Below are 27869 nucleotides of genomic sequence, written 5' to 3' on the forward strand. Positions count from 1 at the left end.
TTGATGGAAAGATTTTTTTTTATTTCTTTTAAAATATTAGGGACTTACCTACAATCCAAAAGTACCCTAAAAATTGTACCCTAAAACTAATTACTTAATTACCTCACCAGGTTTGAAAGATGAGATAAGGCAGTCAAATTATAGGATATGGATGCATAACCAGAAAACGTGAGGGAAATATTTATTTTTTTATTAAAAATGCCTGTATTAACTTATATTAAAATATGAAGAATATTCCTTCAACTTCTTCGCTATTTTTAATAGATCTCATGCATCACTATTACTATGTTGTTATGATTCCGTATCCTTTCATTGCCCCTCAGGTACGTAGATGAGTGTTAAACAGGAACACAGCATAAAAAGCAAGCTAATTACATCATTATGGACAGACCTAATGGCGCAAGTATCTTTACTGTAAGTAGTAGTTAAATATTATAGTAAACAGATGGACATATGTAGTTGGACATATGGACCAGGAGTAACATAACATTGTGAGTGACGCAACAGGAGTTTATAGCGTTTGTAACCTGTGTCCCCAACAACATGCTATCCATCTTCATGAAGGATCACTGGCCGGGGGCTGAAGGGGTGGTGTATAGGCAATACTGTAGCACATTACCGTGACACAGAGAACATTTATATTTCATTATTATTTCATATAATATGTTACTTTATAATTATCAGTAATTACTAACCTGAATTGAATTTAAATATATAAATTTAAAAATAAGCCATATAATAGTAAGTAGATATATCTCAGAGTAATGCATATAATACTTAAGACATTTTACTTAGACTATTGTAAGTAAGATCTAACTAAATACATTACTTAAACCCTGCGGGAGCTAATGAAATAAGCTGTAATAGAAGGAGAAAGGTCCCCGAGCAATAACAGTTTTAATTACGTTAAAAATTACGTTGCCGGAACTTCACCGTGGGTATCTTGCCAGTCCATTTCGCTTTTATTGTTATGTTTATTTCTTTGTACGTAAATGGGGGTCGCAATTTTTCCTCTAATACAAAATGGTTCTTTTTCAAGTCGCACTGTTTGATTCGAAAATAGAATTAAGACCTGTGAAGGATAAATTCTCTTCAAAAACAGAATTCAACCTTGTTTGTGAAACGGTATAATCGGAAGTTAAAAAATATAATGCAGACTTGTATTTTAGAGAATTTAAAAGGAAATGGAAAGAATACTTGTATGAGAAATGATTAGACTATTATTAATTTAATAATAAATATATTTAATCATATAAATTATCATAAATTTACACAACACGTGGGATAGCTTGAGAGCTCCGAATGGATGAGTGATTGATTGTATTTAATTTTTGCGTTCAAAATTTTTCGCGTGATGTATGAATTTTTAAAATTCATTTTTATGTTACGTAATTCTTATTATCCATATACAATTTTTAGGATCTAATTATAAACAAATCTGTAATTAGGCCGTTTCTTCATAGTTAGAAGTCCGCCATTTTGCAGTGAAAATTAATTTTTACAAAAAGTACTCCCTGTACACTATTGAGCGTATAGCACGCGCGCCTTTGTATACCTTTACCCTTTACATACACACTCTTTCTTGCCTGAAAGAACGTATGTAACGTGAACGTATAAAGGCAGGAAATATCTCAAAACTTCTTTTCAGTTTTCATACTATCTATAACATTTATATAAGTGCTTACCATGCGTTTATTAATTCTATACTTTTGAATAGTAGAATTCATTTTATTTATTTTGTTTTTGTACGGCATAACCAATTTTTTATGAACATTGATACTATTACTTGTAGATCTATTATTACATATGCATACATATAAAAAAAGGATGTATTAGTAAAATTCAATGTTTTTTGTAATCTTTACAAAAATAAGCTACTAATTCGTACATTTAGTATTTCAAAACACCTCAGTCAACAATACTCAATAAATCAACTTTAATATTCAGTCAGACAACCGTAAAAGGCATTATCCGGACCGGCAATTATTGAAAAATTGGATGGTACCAAGAATTTCTAAAAATTGCATTGTATTTTGTATTAAATGTCTATTAAGCAGCCACAATAAAACCAAGTATAGATAATACGATGATAAACACTCCAGAAATATAGTTAATCCCCTTTACCTTCGAATAATCGGGTAATTAAATCCCGAACAACGGTATATAGCGCAGTACATAATTAACATTCCCAACCAAAAGCTCCGTATTTACAATACGGTCCAAGATATATGCGGCAGCGGATGAGAACAAAACTCAGAACTTATAATTGAAAAACACTTTTTTATTAACAATTGTTAATTAATTTTGTAATTTAATGTAAAGTGGAATATTAATATAATAATAATAACATTAATAAACTCTTTTTTGACGAAAGAAGAAGAAAAACAGAATATCTACTTTTAATGCGATGAAATTGATAAGATGTTTTTGTATTGCTGTGGCACACATATGCAGGTTTACCCATATTCTATTGCATTGGTTTAAATATTCCGTAATATTTACTACTTGTTATTAAACGTACATTTTTTTTAATATTCTGTGACGTATACTTGTCCTATATTTGTCTATTAAGATACAAATAAAAATCATATCTATCTATATCGATTGCAATAAATAACATATCTACACGACTGTTATCCCAAATGGGATAATCAGAGGCAGTTTCAGTTATTGACGTTGTGGGGTACACAATTAAAAGGTCTTCGATTTTCTAAATATGTGGACTGTATTTCAATTTGTTTCTTATTCTATGGGTCGGCCGGCCGGAGTGGGGTTTTCTTGGTCGTTGCGCCGGCGGTGGTTCTTCGTCGGTGGCGTATGCGTAAGAGAGCGCGATCGAGAACCAACCCGCCTTTTACGGGCGCCCGAGCGCGTCCTTCCCCACTCCCGCCGAGCTGTGCGCGTCGGCCGTCCCACCCTCCCGACAATTCCTGCACATGTCGGTGACCGACGGGCCGGAACAGCGAATACGCACACATTTAAAATTAAATACAATAGTAACAATACAAAAAACTACAAAAAACCACGTGCGACTAAATGCCACATGTTCAGGCTACACTAAAGCTGTGATCCCTAAGAATTTACACAATGGGCGGACATAGAATTCACAGTATCTATGCCGCTACAAAGGGTATATGGTACAAACAATAGTCTAACCTAAACAATAGTCAAAACACTGGAAAAATACAAATTTATACACAAAATTTATTTACATATTTTCGATGCCGACTCGTGGTCCGCAACAGCCTCCCCCGGCGCAGATCTTCGCAGCCCTTATCCCTAGGGAGGACCACTAGCCTTCGGGTCGGCCTTCGAAAAATTCCCCCTCGCGTCCTCACGTCCGCACTTCGCACCACGCCGTCGGGCCCCTCATAGGTGCGCTCCACTTGCCCGCGCGGCCACAGATTGCGAGGTAGCAGGCCGTCCACTATTAAAACCATGTCGCCCGGCTTGATGTTTGCCGTGCTCCGTCGTACGTCGTCTCTGGGCGTCAGCGTCGGTAGGTATTCTCGTAACCACCGCTGCCAGAATCTATCCGCGAGCGCCTGTGCTGCGCGCCACGTTCTGCGGTCGGCAACGTCGGTGGTACCTACGTACGGTAGGCCGACGGCTGAGCCCATCAGAAAATGGTTGGGGGTCAGCGCCTCTTCGTCCTCGGGTCGCACTGAGACGTGGGTTAAGGGGCGTGAATTGACGGTGTGTTCTGCTTCCGTCATTAGCGTTGCGAGCACCTCTTCTCTCGGCGCCCGCTCGTGCAGTACCACTGCTAGCGCTCTCTTCACGCTCCTTATCAGTCGCTCCCACGCTCCTCCTTGGTTCGGTGCGCCCGGGTCGCTGTACCGCCAGTTTATCCTCTTGTTGCTGACGTACTTTTCCAGTTCAGGGAGCCATTCCTTAAACGCAGTCGTAAGCTCCACGTCGGCTCCGCGAAAGTTCGTTCCGTTGTCCGACATAAAGGTTCGTGGCCAGCCGCGACGCGCTGCCATGCGTCGTATCGCCATTATAGCAGAGTCGGTCGATAACCCCGCTATGAGTTCTATATGCACGGCCCGGGTGACCATACACGTGAATAGGAGCCCCCATCGCTTCTCTCGCCTGCGACCTATCGTCACCCACATAGGCCCGAAACAATCCATACCGCATCTTGAAAACGGCCGGGCGTATGCGTCGAGTCGCTCCTTTGGCAAGTTCCCTTTCACTGGGATGTCGGGGTTCCTCCGGCGTACGGCGCATGTTGTGCATTTGCCTAATACGGTCTTGACGGTCGGCCTTAAACGCAGCATCCACACGTATTGGCGCAGGGTGTTCACCGTCTGTTCTCTGCCGGCATGATGATGTAACTCGTGTTCTCTCTTAATCATCATCTGCGCCAACGGGTGCGCTCCGTCCAGTATGGGTGGATTCTTCATTTCTAGCGGCACCTGTGCTGCGTTTATACGTCCGTTCAAGCGTATTATGCCATCCTTGTAAACGGGATCCAGGCGGAACAGACGACTTGTCCTGTCTACGGTCTTTCCTTCGCGTAGACACCGCGTTTCCTTCGGGAAACTGTCCTGTTGCGCCTGCCGTATTATTAGTTGCTCCGCTTTGGCGAAATGCTCTGTGCCTAGCTTCTGTGCCCGTCGCCTGCATTTATCTGCGAACAGTAGCACTTGCGCCATGGTCCTCCTCACTCGGTCATATGAAGAGAACCGTGCAATGTCGATCACGGGTTCTGTCTCCTCCCGGACGTGTGCTACCATCTCTGCTGGGACGGGCTCGCTCTCATGAGGCCATTCTTGCTCCGGAGCGTACAGAAATGCCGGCCCGACAAACCATCTGTCGGCAGCGGTCATTTGTGTGTATCCCGCGCGGGTCGCGTCGTCGGCTACGTTGTGGGCAGTCGGTACCCAGCGCCACTGTGTCGGTTTCGTCAGTTCGGCGATTTCTGCCAAACGATGAGCCACGTATGGAGTATATCTGACGGTGTCGTTCCTTATCCAGTGTAGCACCGTTTTCGAGTCCGTCCATAGGAAGACTTCGGCCTCGCGACTATGTTCTTTCAATATGTCAGCGGCCAGTCGGGCTCCTATCAGGCTCGCCTGAAGCTCCATCCGGGGTATACTCTGCGCTTTCATGGGCGCTACCCTCGCTTTGGCTGCTACCAGGACGACGTTAACGCTACGATCCTCGCGTTCCGTCCTCCAATACGCGGCTGTGGCATATGCCTGTTCGCTTGCGTCCGTGAATACGTGCAGTTGCGACCGTTGGCTGTCGTTCGTGCCATACCATTGCGGCAATCTTAGTTCCTCTATATACGCTAGGTCGTCTCTCCGTTCCTGGAACGTCCGCGCTTCCTCGGCGGGCAGAGGGCCATCCCATTCGACCTTCTGCACCCACAGCGCCTGCAAGATGATTTTTGCCGTGATGGTGTAAGGGCTCAGCAGCCCGAGCGGGTCGAACAATGACATCACCGCTCCTAAGGCTTCCCTTTTCGTCGGTATCCGCGTGCCGTGCTTCACTTCTCGTAGGACGCGTGGCATGCCGGTGTTGAACGCCAGCTGGTCTTCGGCTGACATCCACAATAACCCCAATGTCTTTCCGTATGGATGTGCGTTGGCTCCCAGTTCCTTCGGCGTCCTCGCTCGCTGGTCCTCACTCACATTCTCTAGCAGGCTCGGTCGGTTTGTATTCCAACCCGCCAGCGTGAATCCTATCCCGCCATGAACCTCTACTACCTCTCGTATGGCGCGGGCTGCTTCCTCTTCGGAGTCAAAGCTATCGACCCAGTCGTCCATGTAGTGGTTCCTTGTTATGGCGGTGTACGCTGACGGGTGCGACTCTCGGTGCTCTGCCGCGTTCCTGTCTCGAACGCTGTGTGCGATGAACGGTGAGCTCCTCGCCCCGAAAATCATTGAGGTCATTACGTATTTCTGCGGCGGGTTAATCCTGTCATCTCCTCGCCACAGAAACTGTTGTGCTGCTCTATCTTCTTCCCGTATCTTAATCTGCAGGAACATCTCTCGTATGTCCGCCGTGATAGCTACGGGCCTCTCGCGGAAACGGTATAACACACCGTTAAGCGACCGTAGCATATCTGGCCCATCCAGCAGTACGTCGTTCAAGCACATTCCCTTCGAACGGGCCGCGGCGTCGAATACGAGTCGCAGCTTTCCGGGTTTATTCGGATTCGTCACTCCGAAATGGGGAAGGTACCACGCGCGGTCGTTGTTGAACCGGTCGTCGGTTACTTCCTCGGCGTAACCCTTGTCCAACAACTTGTTTATCTCCGCGGTATACGCCAGCCGGAATTCCGTAGAGCGATCCATCCGCCGCTCTATTCCCCTCAGTCGGCTCGCTGCCATGTCGTAGCTGGGAGGTAGAGCGACGTTATCTCTCTCCCACGGCAATCCTACGACGTATCGCCCATCCACTCTCGTCGCTGTGCGGTTGAATGTGGCGACGGCGCGCTCCTCCTTAGCAATGGGTAATCTCTTCGACGATATACCCAACGCGTCGATGTCGTAATGCGCTTTTATTATGCCCTCTATATGCCGCATGTCTGGCTCGGCGTTGCGCTGTGTCAACCGCACGTGGAGGACATGTTCCTCGTCTTCCACGACACTTCTGGGTACCGTTCCGTGGATGACCCATCCCAGTCGTGTCAGCGACGCTGCGGGTTGATTGTGCCTTCCTGTGAGCAGCTTCCGCGTAACAATCAGATGCCAGTTGTCTGACCCGATCAAGACCTTGGGTCTGGCATCTTCGTAGCACACTTGCTCGCAAGTGAGTTGTCGCAGGTGTCCGTACGCGAGTATTTCCGGGTTCACTCGCTGCGTTCCTAGGGTGAGATCCCGGATCGTACGCGCCCTCACCGAGTGTTCTTCGTCCGTATGGTGTCGCCCTCTGATGATGACATCAGCCACTCGGCTTGAGGCTTCGTGCCAGCTCGAGGCCGCTCCCTGAATTCTCAGAGATCGCGTCGGACCTTCGGCTCCGATCTGTTCTGCGATCTCCGCATCGATGAGTGTAACCGTCGAGCCTTCATCTAGCATCGCGTACGTCTCTACTTCGCATCCCGTCTTGCCTTTCACGATGATGGGACACACCTTTAACAACACTTGGCTGTTCTCTGGCAAGCGTGCTGCGGCTGTAATCGCGGTGTCCTCTTGTCGCTTCGGCGGCTCTTCTGGAGGGTGCAGCAGGGCGTGGTGTGGCTTACGACACTCTCTCACACCACATTTGCGTGCCTTACACTTGAACCTTCTGTGCGTGCTGTTCATGCATTGGAAGCACATCTTATTTGTTTTCGCCCACTCCCATCTGTCCGATAACGACATGTCGTTCAGCTTCTTACACTTCGGCGTTACGTGTGCGGCGCCGCAACAGAGACATTCGGTACTCTGTTCGCTCCTTTCTACGGCGGCGTATACGGCTGCGCCACGATCCGTCATCTGTCGCCGAGGTGCCGACATCGTTGCTTTCGGTATGGGTTGCCTAGTGGGTTGCTTCGTGGGCTGCTTCGTGGGTAGCGCGCTCGTTCGTCTCGTTGGTGATGCTATTCGCAGATGTCGGGTCATGAGATCGGCTTCGCTCATTAAAAACTCTGCCATCTTGATGATCGTAGGTCTAGTGTCCTCCTTGTTTTTTTCAGCGTAGTGACACCAGTGGACCTGTAAGTGAGGGGTCAGCTTCTCTGACACTTCACTCTCAAGCGCGGGATTATGTAGGAATCTCGCCCCCCTGTCGATATCCGCGACGATGGTGGTGATGTTCTGTAGTTTAATGGCGAAGTCAATCACCTCTGTTGTCGATGTTCCTATTACCGGCATCCTTCTCAGATCTTTGAGGGCGCGGTCGATGATGGCCTCTGTCCGGCCGTACCGCTGCTCCAACGTCCTCATGATCTGCGACGGTTCTGTAGCGGATACGAGTAACGCTGCGACTGTCTCTCTCGCTTTTCCACGTAAGCAGGCCCTCAGCCTGGCCAGGTTCTCCGCTGGTGTGATCCTGTACGTCTTTGTAGACTGGTCTACGGCCGCCTTAAACGCTAGCCATTCACTTGCTTCGCCGCTGAAGGTCGGGAGATCTTGGGCTTGCCTCGGCGCTACCCTATCCGCTCGTTCGTCCACAGCTCGTTCAATAGCTTTGGCCAGCCGGGTGAATCCTTCTTGCATCCCGGCTTCAGGAGCGGGGGACCTCCGTCTTTGCTTCGGCGTCCTCGGCGGTGAAGCTTGCCTTTCTGTTGGCTCTTTCTGCGTAGGCGGTGGGGAATTAATTCTCTGCTCCCCCCGTACTTCGGTACGTTGAAACCAATCCGTTATACGTTGCAGGCCGGCACCTTCCTCGGAGCACACGCTATCTCTATCGGTCTCTTCATGTACCGCGGCGACATCGCCTGCCAACTTCTTTCTAATTAAATCAGCCTGTAATTTCGCCATCTGTAGCGCTGCCTCGTACTCCAGCCTCTTTAATTTAGCTATACCGCTAGCGGTAGACCGGCGCGATCGCACCGACGCGGCCCGGGCCGGACGTACATCTGTCGTCGGCGGCTGCGACGGTGGCGCCGGTGCGGAGTCCGAGGTAAACGCGGCGCGGGCGGCTTGTGCCTGTGGCGCGCTCGACGGCGCGGCGGACGCGGACATCTGCGTGGTTTCTGAAGGGGACGCTTCTGTCTGTTCATTTTCCCGCGTGGTCTTTTTCTCTGCTCCCGGGGCTTGGCTTCTCGTAGTCGGCATCGTGTTCTGGCACTTGCAAGCCCCTAACCTACCGGTCCCTACCTACCTAACCGTCCCTAACAATCCCTCAGGATAACACCCGAGGGGATGGACTATGGGGATAGGAGGGTAGGAATTACCCCGCAGTGGTGCGTATGTACAGACGGGGCGCTCAGGGCCGGTTCGGACTTTCCGACCCCTTTGGCAGTGCCTACAGTCCGGCCCCCGCTATACGATACACACGTACAGGCGTAATAGTGCTATTCGGTTGCGCCACGGTAACAAGCAACAACCGGCAGTGACACACCACTCACTGCACCGCTCAATGGCGTTAACCCACACTCCGACCGTTTGACACCGTTAGGTGGTAAGAGATGTGAGCCGCGGACACACCGCTTAGACGTTATCTATCCTATATGGCGTAGACGTTATATATGTAGACGTTATTTATCCTATCCTCGCTGCACCCTCAAGTTTTCACCTTACGACGGCAGCTAAATTCGGTAAGCTGCTAGCGTCGCGCCGTTGGGTGATCTTCCTCGGCGAGGTACGTCGCACCGTTGGGTGATCTTCCGCGGCGATTCGTCGCACCGTTGGGTGATCTTCCACGGCGATTCGTCGCACCGTTGGGTGATCTTCCACGGCGATTCGTCGCACCGTTGGGTGATCTTCGGTCTTGATATGCGGCTGCGATGGACCACAAAATTGTGGGGTACACAATTAAAAGGTCTTCGATTTTCTAAATATGTGGACGGTATTTCAATTTGTTTCTTATTCTATGGGTCGGCCGGCCGGAGTGGGGTTTTCTTGGTCGTTGCGCCGGCGGTGGTTCTTCGTCGGTGGCGTATGCGTAAGAGAGCGCGATCGTTTTTTTTTTTTTTTTTTTCGGACTACTCTAATGCTGTTGGCCGTAGCTGGCCTTTACAGCTTCACCGGACGTTATGGGGCGAGTGCAGATGGCACTCCAAACCCGCGGAAGGACTTATGGAGCGGCTGAAGGCCAACTCCTGCCCGACGGATACGACTTTAGTCTGAGGGCATCACTAGGGGTTCGAACCTCGGCTCAGGCCGTCGTAATTTCGATCCCCGTTTGAATTGGACGGGGGATCGATCGGAGGGGCGCCCGGGGGCGCCGGTGTGGAGCGCCCGAGCGCGCGCAGGCGCCCGGTTGAATGCGCGATATTGTGTGTTTGAGGTCGTCGTCTTCGCCGGCGAGGACGGTGTCGTGTGTGTGTGTAAAAGTGAGGTCGGGGTGGAACGGGTGGGCCCGTGGGGAGGTTACCTGCCGTTATGGGGTCATCGGGGTCAATGAGAACGTGCCTCGGGCGACGTTGTCGCGTATGTCGGATATTACTCCTCGGTGCGTAGTCGACCGCACTGACTATAAGCGGATTAGGGTGGGATTGGGCAGAGTCGAAGTAGCGTCGAGACGCTTCCTTCATAAACTGCTTGATGGAGGGCAGATTAAGATCGCGGTGGAGATCTACGCTGCGAACGAACCACGGCGCACCGGTGGCTCGACGCAGAAACCTATTCTGAATGACCTGCAGTCTGTTGATTAAGCAGTAGGGTATGTGGGCGAATACGGGACTAGCGTAGGTCATGATGGGACGGATGCAAGCCTTGTATAATGTCAGCTTGTTGCGAAGCGACATTTTACTGTGCTTGTTAATAAAAGGATAGAGTCGCCCTAGTATAAAGGCGGCTCGGTCGCGGACACGCTTGATGTGAGGACGAAACGTTAGTTTCCTATCTAGGGTGACGCCGAGATATTTCGTTTTCGAAACCCACGGGATGTTTTGGCCGAATAGTTCGATCGGGTGATTCATAGAGTCGAATTCCCTGCTAAAGTACACTGCTGCACTTTTTTCGGGATTGACTTCTATGCGCCACCGACGGAACCATTCGCCTAGTATCGTTACGGCTTTCTGAAGCCGTCTGGCTATTGTCGCACGGGACTTGGCGGATGTAAAGAGAGCCGTGTCATCGGCAAACAGCGATATTTCGACTTTTAAGTCGGAGAATTTGGGGATGTCGTTGGTGTACAACGAGTAGAGCATCGGAGAGAGGACGGCGCCCTGAGGGACGCCGGCTCGTATGGGGTGCGGGTCGGATAACGCTCCGTTTATACGGTAGCGATAAGAGCGATTCGACAGGAAATCTCGTACAATGAGTACTAGCCTGTCGGGGACACCTAACTGATGAAGCTTGTAAATCAAGCCGTTGTGCCAGACTTTATCGAAAGCCTTAGCCACATCGAAAAATAGGACGCCTGTACCGCCTTTGGGGGACTTGGTGGCGAAGTACAGAGTGTTTTTGTGAATGTGCTCCGTGATGCGGTGCACTTGATGGACGCATGAGTGTTTGGCTCGGAAGCCAAACTGCTCATTGATGAGCAGGCCTTTGGAGTATATAAACTCCTTTAGGCGGGCGAGGAGGATTCGCTCGTACAGCTTGCCTATAGCCTTGAGGAGGCTGATAGGACGATAACTGGACGGGTCGGATTTATTTTTACCGGGCTTGGGGATGCCAATGACCACGGCTTCTTTCCAGCTGTCTGGAAATATAGCGTTGGACAGCGCCGCGTTTTTGTTATTACTCGTCGCTATTTTTAATAGCGACGAGTAATAACAAAAGTTGGGATGGCAGACTTTTGACTAATCTATTCGATATGCCGTCTGAGCCGGGTGATTTTTTGATAGGTAGTTGTTTAACTAGCGTTTTGACCTCATCAAGCGTGACTGGTGAGAGGGATTCTGTGGGCGGGGTGGACGCGATGCGTTCGACTTCGGTGTCTATCTTCTCGAGATGACCTGCCTCGACTGGGAGCGTGCTGGGGGAGCATTGGGCTTCTAAGTTGGACGCTAGACACTCAGCCTTGTCTTCGTCGAAGAAGGCTATAGTGTTGTCGGGTCGGACTAGGAGCGCGATCGAGAACCAACCCGCCTTTTACGGGCGCCCGAGCGCGTCCTTCCCCACTCCCGCCGAGCTGTGCGCGTCGGCCGTCCCACCCTCCCGACAATTCCTGCACATGTCGGTGACCGACGGGCCGGAACAGCGAATACGCACACATTTAAAATTAAATACAATAGTAACAATACAAAAAACTACAAAAAACCACGTGCGACTAAATGCCACATGTTCAGGCTACACTAAAGCTGTGATCCCTAAGAATTTACACAATGGGCGGACATAGAATTCACAGTATCTATGCCGCTACAAAGGGTATATGGTACAAACAATAGTCTAACCTAAACAATAGTCAAAACACTGGAAAAATACAAATTTATACACAAAATTTATTTACATATTTTCGATGCCGACTCGTGGTCCGCAACAGACGTTGTGGTGAACTCAACTTCTGACACACTGACATTACGCTCCGTATATTTTGATCTAACGTGGCAGAGTGACATCCTACCGTCGTCTCTCGAATTATCTAGTATATAATTAGTGTTTTCCTCACCAGAGAGTTAGTTAAAAATATAAATTGACACACAGTTTTTTTGCCAGCCAGATTCGTTTTCAATGTTCTTTTAAAATAATATCTAAAGGGATCTTTAAAGTACTTATTGTAAGTTGATAATATAATATCATAGAACACAATCAATCTGGCTGGGAAAAAAACTGTGTGGAAATATAGAATATTTACCATAGTTTGTGTGGGCAAGCGTTATCGAGAATAATGTTCCACGTACAGACAGCGGAGTATAGAAAATTGAATGTAGTTGAGGACCCATTTTGTTTTCTATGTTCTTTAAAATAGTATATATCTAAAGGAATATTTAAATTCTTAAGGAAGAACGTCTTCAAAATATTTATCAGAGTATTTTCATATTTTTCTCCTCTCGAAGGACCAGTATAACTACCTAATTACTGTTTTTTTACTTAAATTAAAACACCACCAATCATCAACATCACCGAAACTGTATTGAAGACTACTGGCAGCGCCATCTAGCGCCATCCAGCGTAAAAAATTGAATCACTCCCGACAAATGTAATTGAAATTGTAAATAAACTTTCTGTCAAACAAGTGTTATGGTATACTACTGAATGGCGTAAAGGATGTCATAAAATAGTATTCGAGAAATTCTCCCAATAATAACAACATTAATATTATATTGCATTTTATTATAAGTACACTTGTTGTATATATGAAACGGATGAAAATACTTTCGTACAGCCTTTTATACCTATATATGAAGGTGACCTACATATTTCTTTACATTGTTAAGACATAAATAACTTTAATTTAATGGAGAGACGGCAATACAAAAGAAGTAGAATAGCATTGTAAAACTAGAAGGAACGAATGAATACGCTCTCTTCTGTAACTTTACGAAGTCAACAAAGTCAAAGTGAGTGATAAACTCCCAAACGAGTTTTCATCAAGAAACAATCAACATGGAAAACTTTTCACAAGTTATCTACAATTAACAGACGTTACGAAATGTACAAAAGTTAATTCCAGTCCTGAACTTGTTAGGCACTTGATGAATTAACTGGAAATTCCAAAACGGATATTGTTGTTTCAAAATATTAATAATTTCAGGGATCGAGGTTCATTCGCGAAATCGATTGGATGTTACATTAAAAAAAAAATACGTCTCGAATACCTTTATTTACCTATTAACTAGTTGACCCACGCGACTTCGTCTGCGTCACATTTTTACGTTTTACTCGTATGATGTTTTTCGCAGATCCATTCCTATTAGCCACAGCGTGATGAATATGTTGTAAAACAATTTATTACTTGAATAATTTTTTATAGTAATAGTAGAAGAGAATCGTAGACAGTAGGGTGACATATATAAAGTATTTTCTTTCATATTTTGATCAGAGAATATAAAATTAAATTTATTTGTATTGCTTTCATAGGTTCTCCCTTCCTCGATATATGGGCTCCCCAATACTAGAAGAATTTTCAGAATAAGATCAAATCTTGACCTAATAAAACATCTATACCTGAAATTAGTATATGGTAGATTAGCGACCAATACCAACTTTGTACTACATTTTTGTTGTGTTTGTATGTACATCTATTATAAGTACAGTATTATATGTATCATAAGTACTTTCAGAGAGAAATTCTCGAAATGACTGTGAAATCCAAATCAAATTGGTAGGTTTAGAAGCTTTAACGTGAGAAACAAGTACACAACAATTTCCAAGCATATTTTCTTTCTATAGATCAAGCAAAATTATGAGTAATATATATATATGCAGAGACACTTAAATACATTGTCACAATAACGATATATTGGTACCCTTTAAAATATTTGGATTTGTAAATTGGTTTCGTTGTGACAAAGTACTAAAATGTTTACATATATTTATTGGTCGTCACTGTACATAGGAAGCCTTAACGTTAGGTTAATATTTAGTCTTGTGTTCGACCAAATTTATTTTCTTATTTCGTAATAAAACAACTAAATGAGAAGCATTTACGTCCAAACAAAAAAGCGATTTGGGTCTGTAACAACAAAAAATTGTGTCATAATTACTATTTATTATTTGTAAATTGCATACGTATCTGTACACCTACATAAGATATATAAATACATCTTATTATAATTAAACGTAGAAGTTTGTGAGTATGGATGGATGTTTACTACTCTTTTACGCAATAGCCACTGAATAGCTTAGCTTATACATCTGACATGTAGGCATGTAGGCTACAAAATTTCACGCGAGTGAAACCGCGGGCCCAACTAGTACTTTATATTTGTATTATACATATTTTAAATATAATAATATTAACTACTACTAGTTAATATTATTATATTAGTAAAAGAAAAAAGACAAATATTGAACACCATAGAAAATAGACGAGGAAAAATGTTAGGGCTTGATGCGGCACGATGATTTCATGAAAATTATTATTGAGGGGAAAATAGAAGGAAAGAGGGGGAGGGGAAGACCAAGGAATAGCTACATCAAACAAATTGAGGACAAAATGGGAGTCGTGTCGTATCAAGAATTAAAGAGCATGATGGAAGATCGCGGAAAGTGGCAAGAGCTCCACCGACAAGAGCGTAGCTCTTAAATTATGAATGAATGAATGTACCCGCGACTTCGTACGCGTAAATAATGAAGAAAATTTAATGATCTAACTCAATATAAGTCAAATAAAAAAGTCAATAATGACGATACATAATTCCATACAATTCAATCAGTTTAAAAAATAACGATGCGAATGACGATATAACCATATAACCTTGAATCTACCCTTTCAACCTGCAACCCTTTTTCACATTAAAAAGTGTCCTATGTACTTTCTCAGGGTCTAGATTATCTGTGTACCAAATTTCATTTAAATCGGTTCAGTAGTTTTGACGTGAAAATGAGACAGACAGACAGACAGAATTACTTTCGCATTTGTAATTAGTAAGGATACTGAACAAATTAATACATTGTATACATATAATAATCAAATACTACGGTAACCATTTACCATCAGATGGGCCGTATGCTTGTTTGCCACCATAGTAGTATAAAAAAAAAAATATGAATTATGTCTGGATTGATAGTATTTTTGAGGACAAAATTCATTTAATACTAATGCCGACGGAAGAAATGAAACCATAAATTTTACTTTAATGAGATTGCTTCCGATGTCTGTTCTTTTCCATGTAACTTATCTTAGTAAAAGCGATGTGTCCCAGCCTCGCTTGCCAAGATCACTGTGCTAACAAAATTAAGTTAAAAACTGTATTTTGGCATGTGGTTACGAAGATACTAAAATGCAGTCTCAAATTTCGTGATAGCCGATAGTATTATATGAATACCTTCATTTATAATGACTGTACAAAGTGTGATGTGCTATAGACTTATATATAAAATTCTCGTGTCAATATCAGTTACCATACTCATCCGAAACGGCTTGACCGATTTTTATGAAATTTTATATGCATATTCATTAAGTCTAAAAATCGAGTACTATATATTTTTCATACCCTAAGTAATAAGGGTTGTCTACCTCCAACATTTATTTTTAGAACAATTTTTTTTCATAATGTAGCATTAACATACAACCCTAAATTTTCACGCGCGAGAAATCTAACCCGCAATCATAGGAAGTAAGGCGGTGTGCAATACCGCTAGACCACCGAGGCCGTCAATTTTGAAGCCCAATGAACGTTGTTTATGATCAACATAACGATCTAGTCCTGCCCCTATAAATGGGCTAACTGACCTGACCTTATGTTCATCTTACCATCCTCCACTGGTGCCCCGCCTGCGTAAACCGTTAGCGCAGGCGGGTGCAACATTCCATTATCATCCAAAAAAAAGAACACCCTCGGAAGCTGACGTTAAAATACATCTTAACTATTTTAAAAGTTTTCGAAAAGAGCAAATTCCTGACGAAATTAGACTCTGGCTCGGAGACTATGTACATGATGACGCAATGTCTTGGTGATGTTCATGTATATAGGCGTTAGATACCAATTAAAATAAGTCGGGCCGTCAGATTGTTTGTTTATTTTGTACCTTCAGTCACTGCAATATTGGAATGAAAATAACTTACGATATATTGTGTTCTTACTCGTTCTTCTCATTCTTAAGTTTCTTGTTCGTTCTTCTTGTGATGAGCCAGCTTCCCGAAAGAGCAGTAGCTTAAAAAGGTAACTGTGACTACAAAAAGGTTTAAAGTTATTTGAAAAAATGATTTCTATTCTATTCTATTCTTACTTCACCATCATACAGACCACAGAGGTATACCCGAAGTAACCACAGACTACAACAAAATTGTATGTATGGGCCAAGCTGTGTTTAACATTTAGTTGCTTCTCTTATACAAAGCAACATTGAAACAAGTTTTGTCCCTAGCTACATCGAACGTTGACTAGATGCTACGTAAAGTTGCATTCAAACTGAACTTAGCAAATAGAACAAATCGCCTTGGATTACTCTTCACGTAATAAGTTTCGCCCATGCTTTAAGTATTTTTAACTCACTTCAATAATGAAAAGAAATTAACCCAAATAATGTATTTTTGAGTGTCTATGACTTGCACGTGTAAATTACATGATATATATTTTTTTATTTGGTAAATCTCCCAATAAAAAATAAAAAAAAGATTAGGCTACAGTCAGGGGCTAAGACCTGTAGTACTACGAGTTACGTAGATCTATGCTCGCCCGTTTTCAACGTTCGCTACCTAGACCTGTCAGCGACAAGAATTGAAGGATATCCTTAGGAGCTATGGTGTTGATCTCCTCAAGATAGAATGTATACTTTCCAAAGGAGTTATTAAGTTTATGCATGAGTGGACTATAACCATAGGAACACATCCTAAGTCGTTTCCTCTTCTGCAAACCATGAAATAACTCTCAAATAATTTCGATTATATAAGACATATATAACAACAAAAATTTATGGTAACATTTTATAACATTTTGGAAAAAAAATATAGAATAATTTATATTTAAATAAAACTTTACAAATGATAAGCACTATTGATTGCAAAAAGAATGTTATTATGCTATGCTGTTAGATATTAAACATTTTATTGTCCCTATACGCATCTACCTGTAAATTCGGAAAAAAAATTAAACCATTACGAAAATATTCAAATATGACGTTAGTACTGTATTTTATCCCCAAAAAATTCCGACTTCATTGGCATTACTAAATATAACTCAATATAGAAACAGTAGATCTGTTTCTATCTTGATCAATATTATAAGTGATCATTAAAAATTAAACGAGAATCACCAATTTTTCAAATAAAAAACTTCAAAACATACTTAAATAAATATACACTAATTGAGAATCTTCTTCTTTTATATTGTGTTAATTAAATAAATAAATAAATAAACTGTGTTGAAATTGAACCTCGTTCTTGTAAATAAACTAAATCCAATACAACAAACGTTACAGTCATGAACCAACCTATTCTCCTCGGGAAGTGATAGTCGAGTCAATTTAACTTGGCAACTTAATTCAAACAAGCCACGTATTGGAGGAGCTGGCTATAATACAATGTAATGCTTACAAATCGTTTATATATAAATGATATGTATTAATAAACGATTTGCAAGTATTAAATAGAATTGAAATAATCTTTGATCAAATTAACATGGTGGAGCGCAGAAAATTAATGAAAGACGATACAATGAGGATGAAGTCATCTCAGTCTATTCCATTCACCATTACTTAATCACGATGGTTTCCAAGGGGACCGTGTAGAGGTCGACCAAAGGGTACATATATACCTATATTTCTGGCAAATGGGGTACTAATACTCAATACTAACAATCCCCTCGCCCCTATACTCAGTATTCGGGCTGCAGAAACTTTTAAACTACTCTTATGGTGAATAGATAGAATCTAGTTAAAAGATAAAATGAATAGGGAACAAAGCCAAAGTGCGCTGGCAAACAACATGCAGTATCCAATTACAAATCAAAATAGTCCAACAGATAGAGAGCTACATAAACATTTATCAACGGTCAAAAAAAATCTCAACGGGCAAAACCCACAAACCTGGTTTTAGCAAAACGCTTTTCCGAAACCTCCGGTAGAGAGACAGGTGGGTTTTATTTTCTGTGGGCAAAATATCACAGACATACTCTCACACCGTCACGTAACACATACAGGAACAATTGTAATGGAGACTGAATTTCCTAATAGCTTTTATCTTTACATAGTATAAAATAAAGTCGTCGACACTGTCTGTTCGCATATCTTTTAAATTACGCAACGGATTTTAATGCTATTTTCAGCTATAGATAGAGTGACTCAATAGGTTACATATATAATACTTGTGTGTTATAGTTTATATAGTATAAGGTGAGAAATAAAAAAAAATTGAATCCATCTGTGCGAAGCCGGGGTGGATCACTTGTTATATAATATATAATTCCTAATAACTAAGATATTCTCAAAATGCATATAATCATATATATTCTTTCACCTATTAATAGATTAGATATAATAGATATTCTACGCAGGTAGAGCCCGTTTCACTTTCTCTATCCACCCAAAGGAGTCTGGAAGAGATTGTTTAGCGATAAGACCTCCTTAGGTATCAGTTAATGTAAATTATTTTTTTTATTTTTTATTCTGTATTTGGTGTAATAAAAAGTATAAATAAAATAAATAAATACTTTATATATGTCACCTTACTATCTACGATTCTTATCTACTGTTACCATTAAAAGATTTATCCATCAAATAAACTGATTTACAACATATTTTACAACATACATTTTTATAACAGTTTAAAAGTAGTAATATATATTTATACGCTCATAACTTTGTGAGTGTTGTATATATTATATAATATAAATTTACTGTCTCTACCTGAACAGCACTATTGACGTCAGAAAATTCTGGTACACCTCTCATGAGTTGCTATTTTATTTCATACCTATTTTCTACCATAACATACCCTACAAAGCAATCTGCTTTGTGACTAAATTGTAGGTACCTATTCAGATGATATTCCACAAAATATACTTTGGTAAAGCGTTAAGATGTAGTCAGATCCATTATTAATATAGAAATAAATTATTGTTGTTTCCAAGAAGAGTAGCGAATGTAGGTTGTAAATTCAGAGTCTATTTTCAGTTAATATGTAATATTTTGATATTAAATAAATAAATATCTCTGGACAATTAAAACTATCCATCTAGTCTACGGTAAGCAGAGTTTTTGTTATACTAGTACCTATAACTAATATAAATACGTAAATACTTTTTTTGTAAATACATAGAAAAAATCCAGACCGATGCAAACAATCATACTCATGAATACAATTGTTTGCACCTTGCGATGTGTTCAACTGCTAGACTACCGAAGGCATCAAAATTATTTATATTTATTTATAACTTAGTGGTTATAAGATGAAATAAATAAATAATATCATGACTACGGTGTCATATGTGCCGCTAGCCGTCGTCGTGTCTATCGGTCTGTCACGCGCTATCAGGTGAAGTCAGCTTTTTACTTTTTGTTCATTTCCAATCGCTACCGAACAAATTTTTAACCGTAGTTTTTGTGAAGCTAACATTTTTTCTAGAAATATTGAACCTTCATTATATTTTACATCTCCTTATATCTATGACATATATATATATATATAAAACTATAGAAATTTGTACTAATATTATAAAGAATAAAGAAAGAGCGGATTTTATGTGCTTTCAGACTTTACCTGAAGCATCTATGCATTGCTAGGAAATATTAAAAGACAAATTTAACAGACACAGTCACGAGGGTTTAAAAAAGAGATCACGTGGAGATCGATCGAGTAGATATAGTACTAGAAAATATGGTCTGTTTTCTAGTTCTATGTCGACTCATAAATATATATCAACTACATATTCTATTGAAATATGTGTTGCGGAATTCCACTTCATTACCCAATGGATATTATTTTGTTTAATTCCGCTACCACTAACATGTGTGAGACCACAAATATTCAGTGCGGAAACCTGACCACCGCTACTGGAAACGTTACGAGCATTATTGAGTGTACGAGGCATCGTCGGGCATTGAGTAGAGCTTGTAATCCCAATGTTGTTTAGTTGCCGCAAAATAATATAAATCTGGGGCGGCTGGTGTAAAATACTCTTTTTTTGATATTAGAACTGTGTCTGTAAATAAGATGCTGATTTAATTTAATTCGAAGGACCTAGCATAATTATGAGTATTAAGGAAAATATAGGGAATTAGGAGAAGAGGCGGAGCGACGTCCAGTGACCTTGAATTTACTGCTGGTCTTCAGCAGCGAACTGATGGATCTCTTGCTATTCAAGCAAGGTAAATATCTGGCCGATAGTCACCGAAACACTCTGTGCACTTATTTGTCCGTAAAGTTAATATACCACTTATATACCAGTATGCACTATATATAAGATGGCGTCCCCACGCGGTGGTTTTGCAACTGCAGTGGTTAGCGGAGCGAAATTAATAATTATAAATGTGGTTAGAATCCGGCACAGAATCCGGCAAATCAAATGACGATTGATCGTCTGACATGACATTGTGTAATCATCGTTATCATCATCATCATCTGCTTCATCTTTATCCCATTTATTTGGCGTCGGCGTAATATGTTTTACATTGGGTATTGAGACCACTAGTCTTTAACTATTCAGATACTGCTATCGCCCTACTCCACCAACATTATATAATTAGGTCCATGCTCTTTTTCAGACTAATTAAAATTTTAAGCATGCTGAATACAAATAAAAGTTGAAGTGCAATGAGCAGGTACAATGTGGAAAGTAGTTTCGCTTGAACACAAAATGTCGCCGTAAAAGTTTCACTTGGAAACCATACAGTGTAATTACTAACACAAAAACGTTAACTGAAGTGGAAGTAATAAAATAGAATAGAATAAATTGAAATATGTATGAAATATGTATTCTCTGATCTTCATTACGTTCCTATTATATTCTAATTTTTAATGATAAATATTCTATTAGGTAGCTTATTAATTATGTTTTTAGAAGCTATAAAAAAACAACAAACAAGATCACGGATTACCTTATGGAAAGTGATTTCCGGCGCCCATAAGCACCCATAATATCAGGGGAATTACAAGTGCGTTGCAGGCCTTTCAATAAAGAATAAGCACTTGTCTTGAAGGTTTTTTTTGTTTTTCGGACTACTGTACTACTAATGCTGTTGGCCGCAGCTGGCCTTTGCAGCTTCACCGGAGAATAATGGGCGAGTGCATATGGCACTCCAAACCCGCGGAAGGACTTATGGGAGTAACTTAAGGTCAACTCCCGCCTTTAATATCTTACGTTATTTGTATGGCAAACAAGCTGACGGACAACCTGATGGTAAATGATAAAAGTCGCCTATATTCAGGAACATATAAACATCACGTTATCCGGTTACTATATAACATCAGTGATACAATTAAGATGTCATGCCTCTTATCCTGTAATTCCACTATCTAATCGTAACCTATAAGTGAAATATGAAATAATGTATTTGCGAAATATTAGTATAGTATTATAATTCATTTATTTTCATTTGTTTTTATTTAAATTGTATACAATGCTCTGGAGATGGGCGCAAATAACTGCAACACAGTTTTTTTTGTAAACTAATGTAGTTGTTTACGTTTAATATGTTATTGTTATAACTTTGTTTTTGGTTTAAATAAATTCTTTAAATTCTTCTTCTTTAATTAATATGATCTTACATGAAATTGATTGATCAGCAATATTTACCATAAAGGCATGCAAATTACATGTAGGTGTTTGTGTTACTTAAATATTCTTGGACACTGTAAAAATTACCAAGTGACAGCCAATTCTTTAATTTGCGTTTGAATAACGTATGAGATCCCAGTTCTTTAATCCCTCTTGGAAGATTATATGATAGATGAAATACAGTAAGCTATCTGTAGGTGTGATAACATAGTAGGTACTCTAAAATAGCAACGGATGTTCATGTATAATAGCAATGGCTACCATTTTCCATTAGGTAAGCCGTCAGTTTATTTGCCCTTTCATTTTGACGACCTCGGTGGTCTAGATGTCAAGCACACCTCTTTACGACCGATGGTCGCGGGTTCGATTCCTCGCACGGTACAAACATTTGTATTCATGAATATGATTGTTTGTGTCGGTCTGGGTGTTTTCTATGTTAATATGTATGTATTTACAAAAAAAAATATCTATGTATATGTATCAGTTATCTAGTACCCATAACACAAGCTCTAGCTAGCTTAACTTGGATCTAGATGGCGCTGTGTGAATTGTCCTGAGATTATTATTATTATTATTATTTAAAAATAAAAGAAATCACTGATCTAAATTTGTACCAATTTAACAAGAGCCAATTTCTTACAAATAACCAAAGCCTCCAAGATTATATTATTTGGAAATAAGTATAAACAAGAATGATAAATAGCTAATTATTGAATTGAGAAGAGCACGTTGAATTCCAATGAAGTTTCCTTGTTTTTATTTTAATAATTTAGACATTATATTTCAATACAACTTTGGGGGCTGATTTCATTATGTTTCTGAAACGAACCTTTATATTTTCCTCATTTACAGTCTCCTTAAATTTAGATAACTCATTATATACCAGATAAATTAGATTAATTGTACTACACTATAATACTGTTTAAATAGACTATGGTAAATTTTATATAACTAATAATACACATGCACATGGCGGGCCTAACACCTTATTATGATTACTTACTGCCAGAATTACAGTGAAATAAAGAAAATACTGTTATACATATATGTTCTTTATTATGGATCCTTCAAAGCACGAAATAAAACACAATAATTTCTATATTACTTAAAAGCCTTAAAGACTTACACACAGTGATACTTTTATCAAAACAGCGATTCAACTACAATCGATGCATTTAATAATATTCTTTTTCACCGATCATCTTAGTTACATCATCTGTTATTCCTCGATTTTTGGAGCAACTGCCCCCGAGTTACTGGACTAATGAATGGATCCTGTTACAAAAGTTGTTGTTGGCCAAAATTTAGTAATTCGACACCTTCTCTTAGATCTATCCTCTATCATATGTATATCAAAATTACGACGAGCTGAGTCCAGATTCGAAACCCTAGCGAGGCGAGGCTATACTTGTATCCATCAGGCGGGGTTTGACCTTCAGCTGCATCATTTAGTACTTGCAATTTTTTGTCCGATGAAGTTGTAAAGGCCAGCTATTGCCAAAAGCATTTAAATATTTGGAAGAAAATGACAGACAAGCAAGCGTAATACATGTGGTAGCAGACACAAGGACTATATACTAAACTTCAAAAACTACCTAGGTAAAAATAAACACAATTTTTTTTGTACCAGGAGGCAAATGAACTTACTACGAACTTGATGGTAAATTGCAAGGTAATTCCCGGCTTTTTAAGAAGGGGTTGGAGAGGAAGGCCTAATGCCTGAAAGGGGTATGATGGAGGAAGATTGATTCACAATGCGAAATACGAAAACATTAACGCCAGTATTCGGACAGATAGAAAGACAGTGACAATTCCTGCTGCAAAACCACACATGATCCAATAGAGTGCTCTACTTAAAAACTGACAAATTAACTCATTATAATTAAATCAAAATATCACCAATCGCTATTGATAAAAATATTGTGCTTTGAGAGCCTTAAATAAGTACAAGTAAGTAATAAAGTAGATACAAGGAAGTAATGAATGACGTTTAATTTCAAGCATAAATGTAGATGTTGTAATTTAATTCTTTTCCGCGTTCGCTCTTCATACGTAGTGTTACATAGTTGTATCCGACGCCCCCCTGTGTTACATTCGCGGATGCCTCGCTATAAGTCAAGTCGTATGCCAGGATACCCTGAATACAAAAATAAATTATTAAATCTTACTAATATTGCAAACAAAGATGTATGGATTGATGTTTGTCACTCTTTTACCTAGAAACTACTGAAAGGATTTTAATTAAACTCTTTCCTATTTGGTTTAGTTCATAACAGGTATTCAATATGTATCTAACATATTTAATAGTGTTTTGAAATGAATGTTAAGAAATAAAAATTGAAGTTTTGTGAGTCATGTCATGTGTAAGTGTATTAATATATATAGGCTGGCCTTAAAGACTGTTACAATTAAAAATAAAACAAGATTTGGATTTGGATTTTGGTGGAATTTGGAATCTGTCAATATTATATGAATGTTCATTGTGCGTCATCAGAACCAAAAAAAAATGTTGATTGTGTTTTCTCTTTTTCGTGCCAATCATTTGTCAAATATTTTTGATATTAAAACGCAATGCGGTGATTACGAGAACCGAATCGCTAAATCTGGCCGTCCATGGTAAGATCTGGTCATACGAAAATGGCAATCAAAGCAGTAATGGAAAAAAATCGAAGAAATCCTGTCAGATAAAATATTCTATCGCGCGATAAAAGATTCTATCTCGCGAGATGAAGATAGCTCCTACAACCATGTTGCATGTTTTAAAAGATTACTTAGGACTTGTAGGGTGGTAAAATCAAAACAACTACTAATAATCAAAATAACTAAATAGTAATAATAATAAGCGGTACGCAAAGGGAGGCTCTAGATATATTCTTTTTACGAATGAGAAAATTTTTACTATTGAGCAATATTTTAACAAGCAGAATAACCGTGTTTGTACTCAATATAAAAAAAAAGTTGCAAGTATAAATTAAAAACAATTAAATAGCAGAATGAGGTTAATGAATGAATGCATAGATGGATCGACGGATGGATGTTTGTTCTTATTTCACGCAAAAACTACTCAACGAATCTTAATGAAACTTTTAGTAACATCTTATCAGATCTACGTATTGTACAAAATGTATAATTAAAAGTTATTTTAATTATGTTAATGAAAATGAAAAGTAAGTCAAGATTTTTTTTCTTTTGAGAGCTATTTTGGTCTACGCTGTATAAATTGTTAGAGTTATATGTATTACATCATAGTAATGTATAAAAATATATAAATGAATATAAAACTGTATAAAAGTACACAATTGGATTATATACCTTTTATGTGGAAGCTGTTATAGTCAATTTAGTGTAACATAAATATATCTGTTTAATTACGATACTTTAATAAAAATGAATAATGTACAGTATTAAACTTATTTATATCAAAACTAGCTGTGCCCGCGACTTTGCGCGCGTGTAAGTGACCTTGACCAAATATAAAAAAAATATTTAATAATCTAACCCAAAAAAGGCAAAGAAAAAACATTCCTCGTTATAAATTCAAAAATGACGATTTTCTATACAAACTTTCATCCCCTATTTTTACCTCCTTAAGGGTAACAATTTTACAAACTTAGTCGTATTTTTATTTATAGTATTTAATGAACAGCCTAAAAATAAGTTTCAACATTCTAGTTTTAAAAATGACGATACTTGCATACAACCCTTCATCTCCCTTTTCAACCCCTTACAAACTGTTATTCGCGTTAAAAAGTACACTATGTCCTTTCTCAGGGTCTAGACTATCTGTGTACCAAATTTCATTTAAATCGGTTCAGTAGAGTTACTTTCGCATTTATAATATTAGTAAGGAGTAAGGTAAGTAACCGATAAATGTACTTATTCATTTATCGGTTTTAGTATTTAAAGTAAATAAACTTTGTCCTGTATATACTAAGTATATAAGTTAAATAGTTTGAGAGTCGCGATGTTAACAAACGCGCCTACACGCGGGTAAACGTGTGTGCATTTTGTGACTGACTTTGTTTAGTAACTGAGCTATGGGACTTAAAAAAACATACCTTAATTGATCCTCCAACAATAATATAATTTCTTGGCAGTGTGAAATTGTAATATTCAACTCTCTTACGGAAAATATTAGAATTGTATTTCGCACGGTGATGTTGAACTAATGGTCTCTGAATATTCGTACCAAGGAATGTATGCCCACATTCTACCACTACCACTGCTATTAATACAACAGTGGACAAAATGAAAAATATGTTATATATCTTCATTTTTACAACGAAACAATTTTTTTTATAATTTCCTGTTCACCCGAACTTTTCACGAGAAATGAAATGGAATCTTTATTGACCTGACATTATATACTCTGTGGTGGAGATAATTTCAAATCATAATGGTCATATAATATTTTTATTTAGAAAATATATCTATACAATTAATTTTTAACTGCTATTTGCTCGTTCAAATTAATTATGGACTCGAAACATGCCCATTAAGGTAACGATCTTTCTGTTTGACGCTTATCCTATCACTGTTATTGATAAGAACTAATTAAAAATATTACAACTCAAAATAATAGCAAATTTAATTAATACAATAATAATACTATACTACATGTACTAAAATATATTATATATCTGATGGCCTCAGTGGTTTATCGGTTTAGCACACCGCTATACTTCCGATGGTCGCGGGTTCGATTCCTTGCACGGTGCAAACATTTGTATTCATGAGTATAATTATTTGTATCGGGCTCCGCGCCCCGGCTTTACACGGGTGTACATGTATTACACATATAAATCCTCCTGAATCAATCTATCTATAGTAAAAATTGCTTTAAAAATTCGTTGCATAGTTTAAAAGATCTAAACGTACAGACAGCGGAAGCGACTTCGTTTAATATTATGTATGTAAAGATATTGAAGCTGTATAGATCTTTTGAAATGGCCAACGATTTTGTCATACACAGAATTCTCGTAGGATTCCCACCGTTGCGGTCGCTCGAATATTTCATGGCTTTAAAATATATGTGCTGAGGTATGTGACTGAAATTCAGCATGAAAATTTGTAGTTACGGAATTCAAGCCAGCAAAAACATTACAATGGAAGGGAAGTAATAATTGGTCAAATAAATTTATTATATGTACTTAAGCTGATTATCATTTCATGATTATTAATTAAACGTTTTTAAAAGTATTTTTTACTAGCTATGCTAGGCTTCACCGGCATGAAATTTAAGGCTTATGTGTTATTCTGATGGATAAAGTATATTACTGTAAAATTTCATTATAATTCCTTCAGTAGTTTACGCGTGAAAGAGTAACAAACGTCCATCCATACTCACAAACTTTCGTGTTTATAATATTAGTAAGATGACTATCTTTACTAAAATTAGTTTTATCCCTTTTGAATACTGAATTTAAATTCTACCGCATCGTAGAATATAAAGCCTCATGATGCAGAATTCCTTATTTTCTTATATATATACATTACAAATTAAAAATACCGTAACAACAACGTACAATGTACATCAATGCCCGCGTAACACAGAATTAAAACAACAGGAACAAAAAACAGAACAACCAACGAATTTCGGGAATAATAAAACAAATAAACAAATACTTCAATAATGCTGCAGGGAACAAAATAAGTCTACTAATCACCGGTCACCAGTTAAATCATCCTGCTCCTTTGGACTTTATTCACCCAGTCGAGCACCTGCCCCCAGGTAGCGACCTGCAATGGCCCATTTGGAAATCGCTCAACAGACTACGAACCCAGATGGGCCGCTGCAGGTACAACTTGGTAACGTGGGGTGCCGCTTCTAGGGAGGCTTGTGACTGCGGAGCGCCATCCCAGACTATGGCACACCTGCTGGCTTGTCATTTGTGCCCAGCATCCTGCACAAAGGGGGACCTAAGGCATGCGACGGAGTGCGCAAGGGTTGTCGCGGCGTTCTGGGGAAAATATATTTAAATATATGTATTTGGTT

General features: G+C 39.9%; 2 protein-coding genes across 2 annotated transcripts; both read right to left on the reverse strand.

Annotated features, from left to right (window-relative positions):
- Positions 1-906: 906 nt before the first annotated feature.
- Positions 907-8717, reverse strand: LOC131850018 (uncharacterized). Its single transcript, XM_059200165.1, has 2 exons — positions 3339-8717; positions 907-1044 (listed from the first exon to the last, which is right to left on the reverse strand). Exons 1-2 carry the CDS (start codon positions 8715-8717, stop codon positions 907-909), a joined length of 5517 nt encoding a protein of 1838 aa, XP_059056148.1.
- A 14207-nt stretch (positions 8718-22924) lies between these two features.
- LOC131850011 (uncharacterized) lies at positions 22925-26194 on the reverse strand. The gene is made up of 2 exons (XM_059200157.1): positions 25933-26194; positions 22925-24011 (listed from the first exon to the last, which is right to left on the reverse strand). The coding sequence occupies exons 1-2, from the start codon at positions 26146-26148 to the stop codon at positions 23871-23873; spliced, it is 357 nt and encodes a 118-aa protein (XP_059056140.1). The 5' UTR covers positions 26149-26194; the 3' UTR covers positions 22925-23870.
- Positions 26195-27869: the final 1675 nt, after the last annotated feature.

Source organism: Achroia grisella, unplaced genomic scaffold (assembly GCF_030625045.1).
Source record: "Achroia grisella isolate CSIRO2021 unplaced genomic scaffold, CSIRO_AGI_Agris_v1 utg676, whole genome shotgun sequence".
Lineage (NCBI taxonomy): Eukaryota > Metazoa > Arthropoda > Insecta > Lepidoptera > Pyralidae > Achroia > Achroia grisella.